The sequence below is a fragment of the Orcinus orca genome, chromosome 13, assembly GCF_937001465.1.
Source record: "Orcinus orca chromosome 13, mOrcOrc1.1, whole genome shotgun sequence".
Taxonomy (NCBI): domain Eukaryota; kingdom Metazoa; phylum Chordata; class Mammalia; order Artiodactyla; family Delphinidae; genus Orcinus; species Orcinus orca.
Window position 1 is genome coordinate 14,797,576 of NC_064571.1, and position 20,124 is coordinate 14,817,699.

The 20,124-nt window shown below is 38.0% G+C and overlaps 1 protein-coding gene across 1 annotated transcript in view; it reads right to left on the minus strand.

Moving 5' to 3' along the window:
- KCMF1 (potassium channel modulatory factor 1) overlaps positions 1-20,124 on the minus strand; it is a 75,933-nt gene that overhangs the window by 13,981 nt on the left and 41,828 nt on the right. The window contains exons 2-3 of the mRNA XM_049696383.1: positions 16,575-16,742; positions 12,406-12,545 (exon numbers count right to left, since the gene is read on the minus strand). Of these exons, the coding sequence (XP_049552340.1) occupies positions 12,406-12,545; positions 16,575-16,742 (308 nt within the window). The remainder of the gene's footprint in view (positions 1-12,405; positions 12,546-16,574; positions 16,743-20,124) is intronic.

A 20,124-nucleotide genomic window follows, 5' to 3' on the forward strand; every position in this document is an offset into this window, starting at 1 on the left:
AATCCCTATCTCTAATGACTAGAAAGCAGAAGCTCCCGGACTCTGATGTGATCCTAGGTTCCCCTTAATGTGCAAACAGTCAGCTGTCCTGATTATCTGCCTCAGGACTCTGAGAAATATCCTCAAGAAAACCTAAAGTTGCTCAAGAAAAATAACACTTAAGCAAGACTGTGCAAAAGAATTAGGGAGGTCACAATGGGACATACTTGTGAGGCAAATGAAAGAAGTAGATAGCTATGCCTGTGTTTTTTCAGAAGATGCTAGAAACTTTTTTTTTTTTTCTTTTTTTTGGTGCCAGAGAGAAAAGCAATTGGATCTGTTTACAAGTGTACAGATTATCAACTCTCTCCTTACCAGGAACTTGGGTTTTACTGTCTGTACCACTCCTGTGCTGTGACACTGTGGGGTAGAGTCTGATATACTTATTTTACTTTTCACATGTTTCTGTCTTGTCTAGCTAGATTGTAAACTCTTTGAGAAATGCAGGACAGTGTGATTTCTTTCTTGTTTGGGAACTGTGACCAGATTTGCTAAAACGAAAAAGATTGACAATGTTTGGAGAAGCAGAAACAACCTCCAGTTGCATGTATGAGATTTTTATCCAAAGAGAAAATAACCACCAAAAGGTGGTTATCTATTTATAACTTGAACTGCACAAAGATAGCTACAGAAGTTGCAGTACTGTGAGGATGCATATAAGTGAACTTAGATGAGGAAAGTCTCCTTGAGAACATGCATTCCTGGAAGGAAGACAGAATGGGAAAGTACAGATACCAAACATACTAAGAATGTCCTAATAGGACTGATAATCTCCTACAAACTAGAAAATCACCTTTGATGTAAAATAGAAGGAAAATCAGGATCCTTCAATATTGTATATTAATTTCAGTTCTGTAATTCAAAATCTTTTATATTTCACTATCGGGATAAGGCAGGATGAAGGTATTCAGACTGCTTCACTTAGAGAGAAATAACAAAAGCAAACACTTCTCTAGTAACTAGGGATAAAGAATTACCAAGGATAAGGAACTACTGGGGTAGGAGGACCACCTAGTTTGGCAGCTGGCACACAAAAATCAAGAGGCTAGATTAGAACCAAGTGGAAGATGCTGTGACACTTGGGGCCACATGAAGCTAATTCAGATGAAGACCTGGAAGGGAAAACTAAGTGCTGATGGAACTGGAGGCCCGGTCACCTTACAAGTTTTTACATTTTATACTTAGCAAGCTAACTCATGTTTTAGAATAAAAACTTTGGTAAATCAAGGTTGTACTTTCTGAGAGATAATTGAGAGAACAAGAGGAAGGGAGAAAAAGAAGAGCAAAGTGGGGCAGGAGAAACAAAGAGGTGGGAATAGAGACGGACGCCACCCTGCACCCAGGAGCACAAATGCAGCTTAGCTCTGAGTGTGTCTTTACTTCCCCGAGATGGTACCTAATACCTTTTACAGGACAGGCAAATTCCACACAAAGGATAAGCTATTAACCCTAAAATTATGAGCCTGTCAACATTAGTATTTATCATACTTCTACCGCCACATGATATAGAAATATCTATCACCTGAACAAGAAAATTCCATTAATTTTAAGCTAACACATTAGCTTAAAATTATGACAACACAACACTGTAAATCAACTATATTTCAATAAAATAAAAAATTAAAAAAATTACAACAATTTGTCAACGTTAAGGCTTACTGAATTGGCTTAAGTCAGTGCTTCCTAAATGTGCTAAGGATATAATTCATCTGGAGCATTTGTTAAAAATGTAGTTTCCTACAAACGTATGGACACCAAGGGGGGGAAAGCGGCAGGGGGGAGTGGTAGCGGTGGGATGAATTGGGAGATTGGGATTGACATGTATACACCAATATGTATAAAACAGATAACTAATAAGAACCTGCTGTATAAAAAATAAAATAAAAAAAATATATATAAAAAAATAGTTTCCTAGACTCCTGCCTAGAAAGTGATTCTAGGTTTGAGAATCTGTATTTTGACAAGGGTCCCAGTTACTTTATAATTAGAAAGTTTGGTAAATACTGCTTGAATATACAAAGGTACTGAAAAATAATACTTACCCTGTTGTATGAAACACCAAATGTTGTCATTAGCTACCCCTCCCCCACAAGCTTATTCACAAATGTCCTTGCTATTCTCAGTCTTAGCAATCTTTGCTATTGCTCGAGTCTTCCCCTTCTGCGTCATCCTGCCACTGAGGGTCACCGTCAGTCCTGCTTTTTACCTGTAGCACCTTTGGAAGCCGTTACCCATGTACTGGGGTGAGACCCCAGGCCAAAAACATAATGGAGTTTCCATTTTTCCACATGTTCCCAGTGCATGATTGCCAGTGAGTAACCAGTCAGTACAGATTCTTAACACCGGTGGTCACCTGTGTGACCAATGTCTAGAACATACCTTCTGAAGTTACTATTCAACATGTAAATGCTAAGTCACTACTGAATTTACAAAACCTTTTTCCCTGTGACAGGCTACTACATTAAAAAAGAAATCTAAAAGCAAAGCGCCCCATATAATTATCAACCAGTCTAAAGCAAGTTCGGATTTCCCCCAGCTTCTTTCTTGAGCTCGAAAACCCTCTCCAGGTGGCATTCTGTCTGGCTACTGTACAGTGCTTTAAAACAACAAGAGAGGAGGATTTAAGTTCCTGTGATGTGGTGAGTTCTTTACCTCTCTCTCTCTCTCCCTCCTTTTTTTGGATAGGCTTCGTAATACACTTCTTGCCCATTTTGTTCACTGCTACAGAAAAACGCATTTTAAAAACTGCCTATCCGATCCAGCATACAACCTGGCCTTCACTGAAGCTAGACTGCAGCATTATAGAGAGACTGGTCTTTCACCAAATTCGTTCAGCAGCTGCTGGGGAGCGAGGTAGGCTCTTCACCATGAGGAGGATCCACTTCGATGCATCATCTTCTCAGACCACTTGAAACTGCCCTTGAACTCAGATTCTGGGACACCACGCTTCTTCTCACAGCAAACACCCTAAGTGAAATAACTGCCCTGGCAATCGGCATTTCTCGACTAGGTTTCTGGATCACAAACCTGATAATCTCATTTATTTCTTCGATCTAATTTTACACCCATGAGAAACATTTTCCTTTTGAGAATACATGTTCCAAAGCTGTGATTTCCTTACATCATCTTCTATTGTTACTTTCTGGTGATACCAAATGTCTGAGGCATCACTTCTCTGATGATCATGGTCTTATAACAGGCAGCAAAAGCTTCTTTGTAATTGCTACCCTTTTTTTTTTTTTTTTTTTTTTGCGGTACACGGGCCTCTCACTGTCGTGGCCTCTCCCGTTGCGGAGCACAGGCTCAGGACGCACAGGCTCAGCGGCCATGGCTCACGGGCCCAGCCGCTCCGCGGCATGTGGGATCTTCCCGGACCGGGGCACGAACCCATGTCCCCTGCATCGGCAGGCAGACTCTCAACCACTGCGCCACCAGGGGAGCCCCTCTACCCTTTTTTGATCCATGTTCATCCACATAATCATTATGATTAAGTTCATCCCGTTTCAAAAGAACTACAGAATCACTCAAACCCTACCATCCTTCCCTTCCCAAATGAGAGCCTAGGTGCCATGATGGTAGAGAAAATGCCTCTCCTCTGTACAGGGGCAAACACTTCTCTTTATTGTCCACCAAACCAAGTGGACAAATATTCTGGCTTTAAAGGTTCTCTACTATCTGCTTCATTTGGCTGATTCAGTTTTCCCACTACTTCACACAACAATCAATGCCTTACCATCCTCTCCACCTCCTGTGTTCTTTCTAACACTGCATCTTGGTTCATGTCTCTTCCCTCGAGTAATACCATTCCTTCCATTCTGTCCACTTTTTGAAGTAACACCCATTTTTCAAGGCTTACCTCAAGTCACAAAGCCCTGACTCCTTGCGTTTTTCTCCAACTGTGTCAAAAGAGCTAGTTTGGTTTTTAGACATGCTATAAAGTCTGTGTGGGTAGAGGCCATGTTTTAAATTTATTATGCTGACAGCCATCGTGCTTTACTCCAAGAATCTGATGACTTCGGAAAGCACTACTTCACACTTGACATATTAGATGTAACGCTCCTGGTTAATAGTTGGAGAGACACATTGAGAAGTTAGGAATATATGAAGTCTTGAGAAAGACCAGCAAATGTTTCCCTAAGCTGTCCTTAATAACTGACCCAGGCATGACCCAGAACAGCCTTTCTTCTGACGTCATCCGTCTGAGGGCAAAGTAAATGTTGTGCCCCACCCTGACCCATTTCCTCCATCACAGCTAACACCTCAGTTAATTTCTTCTCAGGCACCCACACTTTCTCTCACACCCTAGCCCTTCTGCAGCCCCCATCCTCCTTTGTTTCCCTGTTTTTTGTCCGGTCATTACTTCAAAACTCCTTCCCCCTTTTCCATTCCTCATTCCTTTATTACAGCTGTGAGTCAAGTTATGAAGTTAATCGTGGTTGAAAAGATTAAAAGTAACAGCCTTGTATCTGAAGAGTTATAAGTTCTGAAGCAAAATTAAAATGCAGTGAAGAACCTGCCCACTGCCATAGCTCTACTGTCTTCAGAAAAGCTCTGATTATTTCTTCATCCTTATGTGAATGTGCTGTTTTTCCCCAATAATAACACAAGAACATAATTTCAAGCCAAATAATTTTCCTGTGTTGTTTGATACTATACTAATTTTCTAGTATAAGGTTACCTAGGTTTTCCCAAGCTAGCTCTGAAACCCAAGTTCACTACATGATGTGTTCTGGCAACTTATGTGCTTACTGTGCTCTGAGCTCCAAACCAGGTGTCCAAAGGACATTTACAAAAATAGCCTCTTTTTAAAGTTGGGGTCTTCCTTTTTTACGATATTTATGTAGACTATGTAATAAATTCAAATAAAAACATTTAAGTAAAGCCTTGTGAGTGTCGTTTAAGATAAGGGCAACTTCTGGAAGTGCGATAAGCATACCTTCTCTTGTGCTGCTCTTTACAACTGTGTCCTAATTTCTGTAAGTTAAAGGACTTATGCTGTGAAGTCCAGGTAAGCTGGTAAACTTAAAGTTCTGACTGGTTAAATTTGCCATACTGTATAATTTTGTTACTATGGATTAACTAATTCATTAAGTATTTACTGAGTAAATACTTAGGTACAATTCATATCTGGGGCACAATTTGTGTCTCTCCTTTTGAGGAACTCAAATTCAGCTCTAGAAATACCACGGGCTTGTTCTGTAAGGCAGATTTTCTGATCAACTGCAATTCAATGGGGGTGTTTTTAACAAAGTTTCTTTTACTGAAAGGTGGTGACCCAAAGGAGCTATTATAATTTAAAGCCATGACATACAAAACCCCTCACATGCATTATATTTTAATCCTCATACTAAAAAAAGAGAGTTGACATTCTACTGAATTAACAACTGCTAAGGCTAACTGATAACTCCAGATTTTTGGATCTCTTGAGTAATTAAAAGTAGTTTATCTTATAAAATCTGCAGATACAATGAAAATAAGACCAGAGTGAAGTTTTGCTTTGCGGACATACAAAAAGCACTAGTGGAAAATCTATGCTACATGGTCAACAAACTCATTTTGGGCCTTCTCTAGAACCATCTAAATTGTAGCTACATGCACCTTAGCCATCTGTTTTGTCAATACAGATATAGGTTCTTTCAAGACCCGAGTGATCACAATGTTCAACTCGATTATAATCTAATTTTCTGCTGTTGCAGTGGAACACTCAAATTAACTTATAATTAAGTATAAGCTACTTCATATTGAATTTATTTTTCTCCTCAGTTCCATTCTCCCCATTTTAATGCTGAGGTTGGAACTGTCACCTGCTTCCCAAGAGCAGCATTTAGAATGTTAGGGAGTTGTTGTTAAATACAAAAATTTCAGTTTTCCTTACATTTTTATATATGATTTAAGAGTACTAAATAAATAAAGTTTTGGTTTTAAACATGTTTCTTGGATATAGATTTAAATTACATGTGTATACTGATGTCCTGGAAATTCATAACACTTGAAAAAACATAATTTAGCCACAATGAAAAATAACTCCAAAGGGGTCAGGGCGCTCGCATTTCTTTATCCTGTTCACAGTTCACTCTGAATATGAGCACTCATATCCACGAGTACTGAGAAGAAGAACTGCAGTGTAAGCTTCACTGTTTCCACCTATCCTGGGGTAAGCTATCTATTTCCCCTGTAGACCTAGAGAAAGAAAAGGAAACGGGCACCTCTTGTTGCATAGTGTGTCCGTAAGCACCTGCGAGCTGCAGGGAGACAGGCACAGGGAGGCGGAGCCCAAAGCCAGCAACAGTTTTAGTGAAAAGTCACAAATGACTCCACGTAAGTTAGTGGGTTTATGTTGTTTATGAGTTGAGTGTCTGGCAATGACAGAAGCTTTGTATGCTCTCTCCTCAAGAGCATTACAAGTTTGTCAAGTGAGGCTGAGTTTGGTCGGATTTCCTAGAAAAAATAACCTCAGCTATGAAGACCGAGACTGGCGTCTTCAAATAATTTTCTTAACCAGTTTTTCTTTTTTTAACCTGAGGGGCACGATGGGGAAGAAAGGGATACCAGGAGAAGAGACAAGGCTGAAAAGTGTTTAAGGGACTACTGAGCTACCTTATAATTTTCCAATAGTTGCCAGAGAGGTCCCATCTTTAATTTATACCCCCCCTTCCCTACAAATCTTTCTGCAAGCCCTGCAAGAAGAGGCCCCACTTCTATGCACTGACTTGAAATTAGCTGTCCAGACACTGAACTAGACAAGCCAGTATTTCACAGGACAAAGAAGAAACCAAACCAGTGGCCAAAGAAAAAAAGAACTCAAAGTGAATGTCTCTACACCTGCTGCTCTTACCCAGCACTCCCCTTCACACTGGGTGTTCTTCCCATTCTGAAAACTGCCTACTCACCTTCCCCTACAGGAGTTTACTTCAACACAGAGGGAAGTACAGAGCAATGAAAACCCTACCCAGGATAACAATATACTCTGAAATACCAGGCACAACACCTTGGAAAAGCTTTTATTACCTCATTTTCATAATTTTCTAAATGATTCCCCTCCTGGTTTTCATATCACCTTAAGGAACTGATCTCTTATAGAAATATCTTTTAAAATATCAGGACACACACATAAATTGAATTATCCTAGAACAATCTGGAATGCCCAACGTGTCTCCTATCATTTCCTTCTGTGCTATCAACTCAAGAATCTAGTGGGAAACCAATGGCTGTATCACCCTTAAAATCAAAAGTATTACTATCCGATTTTAAACAAGTAAATATGCTCAAAATAACTATTATTAAAAATGTGCAAAGATAGCTAAATACTAAAGATAGTAAAAAAGTGATTTATAAAAAAGAAAGTGTTCTGAGTCAAAAGTAATGAAAAGCACAAATGGTAAAAGTACCAAATCCTGGTCTTCTATAATCTCTCTAGCTAAATGCAAATGAGTAGTAGCTATATGGTTGCCTGTAGCAACGGTAGTTTTATGTATTCCTCCACTATTATTAAATAAAATACCATTGTTAGTTCACAGAAAAGCAGACAGCATCCAACTGCATTCTTTGAAGAAGAAGAATGCAAGTAGTAACAGTCAATTAAAGCCTATTTAAAAAAAAAAATGTGTATTTGGCTTTTAAATGCTTACTTTTCTTGATTACCTGATTATAAGAGTAAATAGGTAATTATAATATTTAAGAAAATGTACAAGATTAGATTAGAAGATTTGTAAAAATTGTGGTTCACTCCACTATTATTGTTCCTAATAAGGAAATACCTGTGTTGGGAAGTTAGCTCTATATATCTACATATTAAAATGGTCTTTCAATGAAATACAGATACTATTTTGATGGTCAAAATTTAAAAGTCCTATACACAATTTAAAGATATGCAACCTTTCATAGCCCTCATGTATAAACCATACCTGTCACATTATTTTGGTTTGCAGTATATTAGATCTTATATTTTCCTGCTTGTTGAATTTAGGTATCAAATGCATCTGTTTATACACAAAACGCCACAATGATGATAATTTCTATTCTGTGTTCTATGGCTCCTTTTAATTGACAAACAACCGTCTAAATATTAAAAAAATTATCAGCTAAAACAGATTATTCTGACTCATTAAAAACAAATTTAAAAGTCCTTTTATGTCATCATGTTTCTCCATAAGAATAAAATTGTATAGTCAGATTGTGAAAAATTTCTAAAATAATTCTTTCTTCTTGGTTTTTACTTCTTATCAAATCAGTATAAATAGAACACAATACAACCATGCTATTTCAAAATTAAACTCAATTTGTTACAAACATATCTAGGTCTTCATTAAAAAGGGAGGGATGTGACAATAGTGTTCTGAGGTTCCCCAAGGTGCAAGATGATTCACTTTGCTGTACAGTAGAAAGTAACACAACACTGTAAAGCAACTATACTCCAATAAAAATTAATTAAAAAAAGAAAAAAAGGTAAAAAAAAAACAAACCAAAAAAGAAATGAGAAAGAGTCAGATAGTGTAGACATCGACAATATAATAAGATGATATTATGAATAACCTTGTGCCAAGTTCAGAAACTTATACGGATGTATCCCTAGGAAAATAAAAATGAACAAACTAACACAATTAAAAGAAAAAAAAAAAGGAGGGACTGTATCACTTACATGTATGAAAACCTAAAAGCTGGAGATTACCCTAACCTCCCCTTTTTGGAGAGGAAAGAAACCAAAGAGTAAAACCAAATGAAAAATAGAAAGCAAAAAGCTTCCAGCAGGGAATGCTAGAGAACTGATGCAATTATGAACGGAGTAGTATACTGCAACACAGATTTCTAGAAGTGAGAAGAAAATGTTGGTGAACAAAAGTACTTTTACTTTTTAAAGCATAATGTTAATATAAATTGCAAGAGATTTATTAAACAAGGAAGTGAAAGATTAATTACATATCATTAATTAGAGGTAAAGCTACATTTCATTTAAAAACAACAACCAAAATCCCTGAAGGCTTTCTAATTAGCTGCAGTGCAAGTCACCTCAAATGTAAGATTTAAGAAAAATTTCAGGAGTCATGCTTAATGTTTTTATGTTCAAAGCTTTCCCACCGTATTTCTTCCACATTCTTACCACTTCCTCAACAAATCCTTCATGTTTGCAATCCCATTTGACCTCTAGCGCTCACTTCTACTACCAGCTTGATGGATTTTGATAATTACATACTGTGCTACTTCCCCTCTTAATTCTTCCCGCAACCAAAAACTAGTCCCAATCAACCAGATTTCATAACTATGAGGGTTTTTAAGAACTTGTGCTTAACTTCAAAATCACACTGCTTATCAGATTTGGTGTTTATAAAAAGATCCCTGAGACTACACCCAATCTGCTTGTAAAATTTTTAATCATCTTCACTATGCATTCTATGTCAGATGTTTTTAATAATATCTAGTTTGAAGGATCCTCCATATCCTCAAAATCAAAAGCCTCTTGAGCAATCTTAAATTAATCTTAAGAAAGGAGGCAAATCTTAGGTTGGGGCCTTAGAGTCCCAAGTTGAAAAAGGAGACAAAAATATAGACAAAGGGGCTTCCCTGGTGGCGCAGTGGTTGAAGAGTCCGCCTGCTGATGCAGGGGACACGGGTTCGTGCCCAGGTCTGGGAGGATCCCCTATGCCGCAGAGCGGCTGGGCCCGTGAGCCATGGCCGCTGAGCCTGCGCGTCCGGAGCCTGTGCTCTGCAACGGGAGAGGCCACAACAGTGAGAGGCCCGTGTATCGCAAAAAAAAAAACCAAAACCAAACAAACAAACAACAACAACAACAACAAAATATATATATACACACAAAGACTACAAAGTTATTTTAAAAATTAACCTTCCGTACACTTTCTTACTAGCTATGTCAGGTATTGGTAAGTGCTTACTAGTGGTGACAGTAATATCTGCAGGGATATATCCTCTCACTCCTAAATGTTCCAAAGGGATGCTGGTTAGAGGAGTGAGATCCTTAAGTCCTGGAGGAAGGTACAAGCTGGTGGTACAGAGGAGAGATATGCAGGAAATGCAGGGGCAAAGAAGGATAGAAAATTGAGCATTTAGGAAGAAAAATATAAACAGGAATAGAAACAGAGATACAGCTATTATGTGAATCTAATTCCCTACCTTCCAAAATGACATGAGTCACTCCTGAACTCCAGAATTCAAAAATGTTTTAATTACCATGACTTGGCAAAACACAGGGGGGAGGGTGTTGAGAGGGCACACATAATAATATCACATGGACATTTACGTATAACTGTAACACATCAGAGCTGATAATGTGTTTCACATATATACCTAGAGGCATTCAAAATACTTAACACCTGGCAAGGCACAGGCAGCAATCACTGAGCCTGGACACTGGCCAGTATTCCACACGTGGTACACCTGCTGATGTCAGCCCCGGATCTCGGACACGACCTACATGATTCAAAGAATCAAGCACCTTTGTATCAAAGATTCTTGCCTGCTTGCTATTTTTCACTTTGAAATGTCTGGGTGTGCTAATGAGTGGGAAGCGAGGTAGATGCGGTGCTCATGCAGACTAAGAGCCCATGAGGAGAGAGAAATCCTTAAAATATTACACAAATACTAATATGAAAAAATGGTATGGCCGCTGCCTTGAGCTATGTTCCAAAAGTTGGGGAACTAAACGAAGGCATATAACTGAACACAACTTATGAGAGACAGACCATAAAACTATTTGTAGATGGTATTTAATTTTCAAACTGTGTATCAGGTACAAAGGAGTATAAATAAATTGTATTTACTTTCTGGAAAAAAATAAAGGCAAGGCTGCTGGTAGTTGACTCTCATTTTTAAAAATGAATAATTAGCTTTTCATTCATGGAGAGGACTTGAATTTCCACTGGATTCCCCAGTTTTAGATGTGGAAAACCGACATACTGTCCTGTCCCAAAGGGGTGATGGAACTACTACACTAGGGCCTACTGGCTAATATAATAATGATTTTAAGAATGCCAGGTTTACAATAGGGAAACCCCTCCTTATTATATCTAGGTAAATAAATTCTCAAACTTAACAGAATTTAAATCAAAGAGAAATTATTCCAACTTTCCCACAACAACCAGGACAGAGATGCAATCAAATCAGCATTCATTCTTCACACTGTCATCTGGGACTGTTCCAAAAGGAAGCAAAATCACCTTTGTAGAATAAAAAGAACAAATTAAGAACACAAGTAAAATGTGACAATAGTGTTCTGAGGTTCCCCAAGGTGCAAGATGAGAGCATTTTTGAGTTGTCAGACGGTAAAATTTGATTTGAGAACTACATAATGTAAATTTACCAACTGTTTGAACTATGAATCTTATAACAACTTTAACATCAACTAGCAGTGTAAGTGGAGATAACAGTGAACCTGTACTCTCACAGCTGTAACAGCAGGGCTGTAGTGGAGACAGAATAAGACAGTGGTTAAGTAGGGACTCTACAACCCAGAGGGACTCTGGCTGAGTTCAAACACCTGACTCTGCCCCTTACTAGCTGTGAGTCCTTGGATACACTATTACTTTACTTCTCCTGAGTTTCAGTTAATTTGTTTTGAGTACATTCAGGGGCTTATGAGTTGAAGCAATGTGCAAATGCTTGGGCCCAAACTCTCCGAGTTCCACACCCACAGTTCCAGCTCTCATGGCTCACTTTATCTACTGTTACCAATGGTAAACGGGGGGAAGGGGACTCTTTGGGGTGCACTCATCATTTCTTGAAGTTGGATATATGCTGACTCAGGTGTCAAGTAAAATATCCAAAAAGCTTTCAAGCCAAGATTTTCTTTGGGTATTATTCTGGGTCCCTGGCCACTGGCAAAGATCAGAGTAGGAGGAACTTCTAGGGACCTCAAAGCTCTGACCTATGAAGCAAGAAATATGATCTGATGAAAACCAAGGAAGGTCAGTGATCTATCACAATGAGATGTGACAATGGATTTCTACTTAGTATATGACCAAAGATTTTAAAATTTCCTTGTGAAGGTTTCCTTATAAAAGGGAAATCAATCAGGCAGCTAGAATACTATGGAAAGAGATGTGTTGCAGGTCGGGGTGCTTTAAACCTTTTCACCACGTGTTTACTGAAGGCTCCTGAATTTGGTTAAGATTCCACGTTGTGCTTTCAGCAACACCGCAAGAAAGGCTAGTGTGGACAAATAGGGGGCATCATCTTGTACACGTGCAGCCTCCCTCCTAGGATGCGTAAAATTTGCTGTTTGAAGATAATTTAACATTTATCACACAAACAGTAACAGTACACTTAACAGGAGGTAGATGATAGTGACATGGCTTTACTTATGTTAGAAATAATATACTTTACCATATCATTTAGACACAAGGCTGCTTCACTTACCACTTCTGTTGATGTTTCTGCATGTTCAGAAGTAACATGTTCTTGAAGAGATGTCTCCGTATAGCCCATTTTTCCACAATAGGGACAAGTAAAAGACTGTGGCTGCTCTACAGAGAAAGCTTCCCCACCATAGTACAAATCTGAAAAACAGAGTGGAACTGCATTGAGAAATAATTATTATTCGTTTTTTAAAAAATATATAAAAATGTAACCATGTGGTACAATAACGTAAAAAAAACCAGGGTGCCTGAAATCTCCACCAACAGCCTCACTTTGTCAAGGAGTGCTTAGGTACCTCTCTGTTTACCTCTGTAACATCCTTATTCTCCCAAGGACTCTATGTCACTCTTCCCAAATTCCTTCTCTACTTGCTACTACAGCCTTAAGAGAAAAGCAAGCAAACAGCTTTATATCCCTTCATTTAATTTTGAAACATCTCTAATTTCACATCTGGTTCTAATTTTATCGTAATTTTTTTTTTCTTTATCTCTGTATATACTGTGGCAACACCAATGTCAATACAAAGAATCAGCAGGATATATCATATACAAGAACACAAGTGCTCAGAGGGAAAGAACAGATGACAATGATCAATATGCTAACTCCTAGATGCAGCTATTTATCTACAGAACATACCATTCATATAGCAGGAAGGACCCTAAGCATTCAGTTATTATAAATGCTAACTTGAATGGGGAACTACCACAACGTACTCTGCCCAACTTGGTTACTGAAGAACTGACCAATTAGTGAGAGTCTGTGGGAATAATTTGTTTGCCTGATTAACACATGCCAAGGAATAAGTCTATTTTTCTCTATTAGGAGCACAAAAGGAAATGCAATTGAAAGTACACTTAGTATGTTATGTCACTTCATTACAAAGATCTCATTATTTAACATGAAACAAATACCTACTTTAAGAGGATATGATCGTTTTTGTGAGAAGAGAAAATGAAAGAAAGTGTTTACTACATGGTAGATTCGTGCACATTCATTTTTAGGGAAATTAAGACTATCTTAAAAATATTTACCCATTACATATATATTGACCATTTATTATATGCATAAGACTTGCCAAGTGAATTTGGGGTAGGTGGAGACAAACATAAAAAAAAAAAGAAGAGAACTTTCTTACCTGATAAAGGGCATCTACAAAAAACCCAGAGCTAACATCATACTTACTGGTGGAAGACTGGATGCCTCCCGCCTAAGACCAGGAACAAGACAAGAATGTCCACTCTTGCCATTTCTATTCAATATTTTACTGGAGGATCTAACCAGAGTAATTAGGCAAGAAAATGAAAGGAAAGGCATCGAGATGGAAAGGAAGAAGTAAAACTATCTCTATTAGCAGATGACGTGACCCTGTATATCAGCAAACCCCAACCTTTTTGGCACCAGGGACCAGTTTCCATGGATGCGGGCGGGGTGGGGGTGGGGTATGGCTTTGGGATGATTCAAGCACATTACATTTATTATGCACTTTATTTCTATTATTATTACATTGTAACATATATTGAAATAATTATACAACTCATCATAATGCAGAATCAGTGGGAGCTCTGAGCTTGTTTCACTTGCCACTCACTGACAGGGTTGTTTTTTTTTTTTTTTTTTTGCGGTACGCGGGCCTCTCACTGTTGTGGCCCCTCCCGTTGCGGAGCACAGGCTCCGGACGCGCAGGCTCAGCGGCCATGGCTCACGGGCCCAGCCGCTCCGCGGCATCTTCCCAGACCGGGGCACGAACCCGTGTCCCCTGCATCGGCAGGCGGACTCTCAACCACCGCACCACCAGGGAAGCCCACTGATAGGGTTTTGATATGAGTCTGCAAGCAATTGATTTATTATGAGCTCTGTGCAGTGAAACCTCTCTGCTAATGATAATCTGTATTTGCAGCCGCTCCCCAGCACTGGCATCACCGCCTCAGCTCCCCTCAGATGATGATGTGTTAGATTCTCATAAGGAGCGTGCAACCTAGATACCTTGCATGTGCAGTTCACAGTAGGGTTCCCGCTCCTATGAGAACCTAATGCTGCCGCTGATCTGACAGGCAGTAATGTGAGCGATGGGGACTGTCTGTAAATACAGGTGAAGCTTCGCTTGCTCACCTGCCGCTCATCTCCTGCTGTGAGGCCCGGTTCCAGTAGCTGTGGGGACCCCTGCTGTATATAGAAAATCCTAACGAATCCACTAAAAAACTATCAGAACTCATAAACAAGTTCAGTAGCATTACAGGATACAAGATCTATATATAAAAACCTATTCTTTTTCTGTAATTTGCAATGGACAATCCAAAATAAAAATTTTAAAAAATTCCATTTACAAAAGCAAAAAGAATAAAATATTTAGGAATACACTTAATGAAAGAAGTGTGAAACTTATCCTCTGATAGCTACAAAATTTCGCTGAAAGAAATGAAAGATGACTTAAATAAACAGAAAGATAGCCTAAATAAACAGAAAGATACCCCGCATTCATGGGTTGGCAGACTTAATAACATTGCTCTCCAAACTGATCTACAGGTACAAAACAATTCCTACCAAAATCCCAGTTGGCTCCTTCGCAGAAACTTGACAAGTTGATCCTAAAATTCACATGAAATTCAAGGGATCTAGAATACCCAAAACAACTTTCAAAAAGAACAAAGCTTGAAGACGCATACTTTTTGATTTCAAAGCTTACTACATAATTGAGACACTGTGGTACTGGTATATAGGCATATAAATCAAGGGAACAGATTGAGAGTCCAGAAATTAAAACTGACATTTATGGTCAATTGATTTTTCTTTTTTAACAGCTTTACTATCTTTGACATATAAAAATTGTATATATTTATGGTATAAATATGTTTTCACATATGTATACACTGTGAAAAGATCACCACAATCAAGCTAATTAACATCTCTATTACCTCTACATAGTTACCATTTTGTGTGTGTGTGTGTGTGTGTTGAGAAGATTTAATTTAAGATCTCCTCTTCGAAAATTTCCAGTATACAATACAATATCGTTAAGTATGGTCACCATGCTATACATTAGATCTCTGGAACTTATTCATCTTGCATAACAAAACTTTGTACTCTTTGACCAACACACCCCAATTTCCCCTTTCCCTCTGGTCAACCGATTTGCAACAGTAATGCCAAGACAATTCATTGGGTAGAAAATAGTCTTTTCAACAAATGACGCTGGGACAACCGGATATTCACATGCCAAAGAATGAAGTTGGAACTCTACCTCATTCCACACACAAAAATTAACTCAAAATGGATCAAAGATCTAAATGTAAATACTAAAATTATAAAACCCTTTGACGAAAACATAATTTTAAGTCTTTATGATCTTGGATTAGGCAATAGTTTCCTAGATATGACACTAAAAGCACAACAAAGGAAAGAAACAGATAAACTAGACACCATCAAAATTAAAACTTATGTGCTTCAAAGCGTACCATCAAGAAAGTGAAAAGACAACCCACAGAATAGGAGAAAATTTCTGCAAGTCATTTATCTGTAAGGAACTTGTATATAGAATACACAAAGAACTATTAAAAGTCAATAATAAAGGACACATTACCCAATTAAAAAATGGGCAAAGGATCTGAATAGACATTTCTCCAAAGCAGATCCACAAATGGCTAATCAGCACTAGAAAAGATGGTCAACATCACTGGCCATCAGAGAAATGCAAATCAAAACCACGTGAGATACCACCACTTCACCTTCACACCCACTAGGATGGCTATAATCAGATAATAACAAGTGTTGACTAGTAAGAAATTACAGCATGAAACATTTAAAGCTTTTCTTATGAATTGACAGTGCCTTCTAATCAACTGTAGAAATAATCTGCTTCCTGATAACCAGAGCAAGAAGACTTGTGTATTGTTAGCAAGAACGGTCAGTTTAAACTTTATTCCTTCTTTACTGAGGCACTCTTCCGTTTCATACCTTGCCGGTTGTATTTATTTCTGAATGGCTTTCATAAATAAACTATAAGAGGAAAAATTACTTAGAATATAAAAGTAAGACTCATGTTATTTTTAATGAATTTGGAGCCTCATGTACGCTACTGGGGACAGTTTTAGAACATTTTGCCTTTACTTCTTCATACACATACACACAAAGTTCTAAATGATAATTCATTAAAATTTTAATTAAATACGTACCAAAATCTACCCTTGTTAATATGCACTGCATTGGGTGGTCAGTTGTATGCCTTGTTGTTGTTGCACCACTTTCATAACAAGATGCACAAAGATCGTAATCGTAGCAAATTAAACACTTATATCTGCGACCTCGAAAATTTCCTTTTAAACATGCATCACAGCTGACACCTATAAAAAAAAGAAATATCATTAATCAGCAGCCGTAAAAGGCCACTCTCCATTTCAATTTTATAAATAAAAAGTATGCATTTAATCCCAGATTTCCTTTCCAAAATGACTAAAAACAACACAGTAAAATGATATAGGAATTTCCAACTACATGGTGGATTTGTTCCCCTGATTTACATTCCTAATGGAAATAACTTAAAATGTTTCAAAAAATGCAGAGAAACGTTTTAAATGCCTTGATGAACTAGCAAGAGGGTAAAACCCAAGTGAAAGAGGAATGGTTAAATGGAATCACTCAAGAAGTGGGCATCTATTTGGAAAAATCTGAGCTTAAATTTTCACAGCATTGCAGGACAGACACAGGAAGCAAAGACCAAGGTCTGCCACAGCGGGGTGTCTGAACAGGCAACTCCTCATAAAGCTGAGACCCTAATATACCCTCAGTATATGGGTGAGCTAGAAACCCTCCCTAGGGGATTACAAAACTTACCCGTGAAATCCCCCTCTCCCCAGGCACAAAACAACAACAACAACAACAAAACCCTGAAAAGTTATAACTACAAACCAGTCCAGACTTCTTATAAGTGGAGAGCCCAAATTCAGACTCCCAAATGGTTCTCAGGTCAAGAATTTAATTTAAAGTGGTCCTAAATTAGTACTGCCACCAGGCAGCTGGCAGAAATAAAATTTGAAGGAATGACAGCTCATACACAAAATACCAACAAAAAACAAAACACCATCAGAAAGTAGCAGAAACAGCAGAATCAGAATGGCAAACAGTTTATAACAGAATCGAATATCAAATAACACTTAACAGTTTAAAAGAAATAAAGAAGAGCTTGAAGAGGCAACCAACAGATTTGAAAATGAACTATCTAGGTATACAAAAAATTAATTAAAATTTAAAACTCAATAGGCAGGTTTAATTAATAGTAGGAAAGCCTTTTATTCACATGTGATATGCTTGTTTATACAGAAAACCCCAGCTAAATTATTGAAATTAATATTTTAAGCAAGTTAGCTAAATACAAAAACCAATTTAATAAAACACTGATTTCTTCACTCAAAAAAGACAAATACTGGTATATTTTTAAAATGCCACTTATGATTCCACTTATATGAGGTACTCAGATTAGTCAAATGCACAGAAAAAACAAACCCCCCCCCCCAAAAAAAACCCAACAAACCAAAGTAGAACAGTGGTTAGTTACCAGAGGCTGGGTGGAAGGGAGAATGGGGAGTATTGTTTAATGGGTTTCAGTTTGGGATGATAAAAAAATTCTAGAGATGGACAGTGGTGATAGTTGCACAACAATGGGAATGTACTAATGCCACTGAATTGTACCTGCAAAAAGGGTTAAAATGATATGCTGTGCATATTTTACCACAATAAAAACGTTATGTCATTTGTAGTAGCATTTCTGAAAAGTGCCTATGAATAAAGCTAACGAAAGGGGACTTCCCTGGTGGTCCAGTGGTTAAGAATCCACCTACCAATGCAGGGGACGCAGGTGCAATCCCTGGTCAGGGAACTATGATCTCACACGCCATGGGGAAACTAAGCCTGCGTGCTGCAACTGGAGAGAAGCCCGCACGCTGCAACGAAGATCCCGCATGCCGCAACTGAGACCCAACGAAACCAAAAATAATAAAAATAAAATAAATAAATTTTAAAAAGCCAACCAAAGATATGCAGCCCTTTATGAAGTAAATTAGTAAAAATGTGTTCAAAGACAAAGAGCTTTAAAAAAATAAAAATACCAGGTTCACTGACTAGAAGGTTCAACATAATAAAATATCATTCTCCCCAAATTGATCTGTGGATTCAATACAATTCTAATAAAAAAAATCACAAAAGAATTTTTTGTGGAACATGATAAGCTGACTCAAATTTTTACACAATTTGCAAAGGGTCAAGAATAGCCAAGATATTCCTGAAGAATAACAAGATGCAGGGATTTGCTTAACATATCAAGAGCTACTATAAAGCTACAGTGATAAAGATAGAATGGCATTGGCATAGAGACAGACAAACTGACCAAAGGAACAGTATAGAAAGCCCCCAAACAGATGCACACATGTTGAAATCTGTTTCATGACAGTAAGGTCACTAGAGATCAGTGGGGAAAGGAGAGAGTAGACAATAAATGGTACTAGGACAGGTGATCACCCATATATGGGGAAAATAAAATTGGATCTCTTTCACAGATCCTACACACAAGAACCAGTTCCAAATGGTTTAAAGACAAACGTGAAAGGAAAGTGAAAAAATCTCTGAAGACAATGTAGGGAATATTTTTATGAGCTCAGAGTAGGAAACAATTTCTTACACACACACACACACACACACACACACACACACACACACACACGCCCAAACCATAAAAAGATATATTCAACCACGTTAAAATTAAGACTTTTCCTTCACTTTTAATACCCTAGAGTGACAGAAGAGACAAGGCCCAGAAACTGGTGATAAATACAACATACGTGACAGACAGAAGTAAGGAATACATTAAGGAACTCTCACATATCAGTAAAAAATGACCAACATCCAACAGAAAAATGGGCAAAGACCTCAATGGGCACTACAAAGAACAACAAACACAACTGACCAATAAATATATGAAAAGACTCTCATCTCATTAGTCATCAAAAAAGTGCAAATAAAACCATCATGAGCTATCATTTTACATCTACCAATCTGGCAAAAGCTTGGAAGTCTGTTGATATCAAGTGCTAGAGAAGACAAGGGGCAACAGAAACTCTTCGACGCTGCTAGTGGGAACACATATCTGCACAACTACTTTGCAAATTTTGTTCATATTCTAGTCAAGTTAAACATGTACAATTACTGTGACTGCAATTTCACTCTTAAATCTATTCCCGGGGAAACTTTTGCCCAGGAGCACCAGAAGAATGCAAAAGAATGTTCAAAGCAGTTTTGGCAACTGGAAAGAAAAAAAAAAAAGGCTGTTAACAACCCAAAGGGCCATCAACCGTCCATTATAGAATGAATTAAAAAAGAATGAATGATAGCCTAAAAGAGTGGGTGAAGACAGGCATACAACCAAACTAAGTTATAAAGCAAGTTGGAAGATAGGTGCCATGGAGAAAAATAAAGCAAAACAGGATAAATAGTGTGGACAAAGAAAGCTTCACTGAAAAGATGGTGGGCAAAAAGATGGAATACTTCAAAATCTGCCTATTCAAAATAGCTTCCAAGCATGACAATGCTTTTAGCACAGCACTGAAGGTACTGAAAAGGGGGTAAGTATCTATTCAGATTCACAAATGAAAGTTTAATGTAACAGGGTACAATAACTTTGTCAAACAAAATGTAGTGTGAACTGAGCTAAAGAGGTGCCTGAAAGGCAAGCTC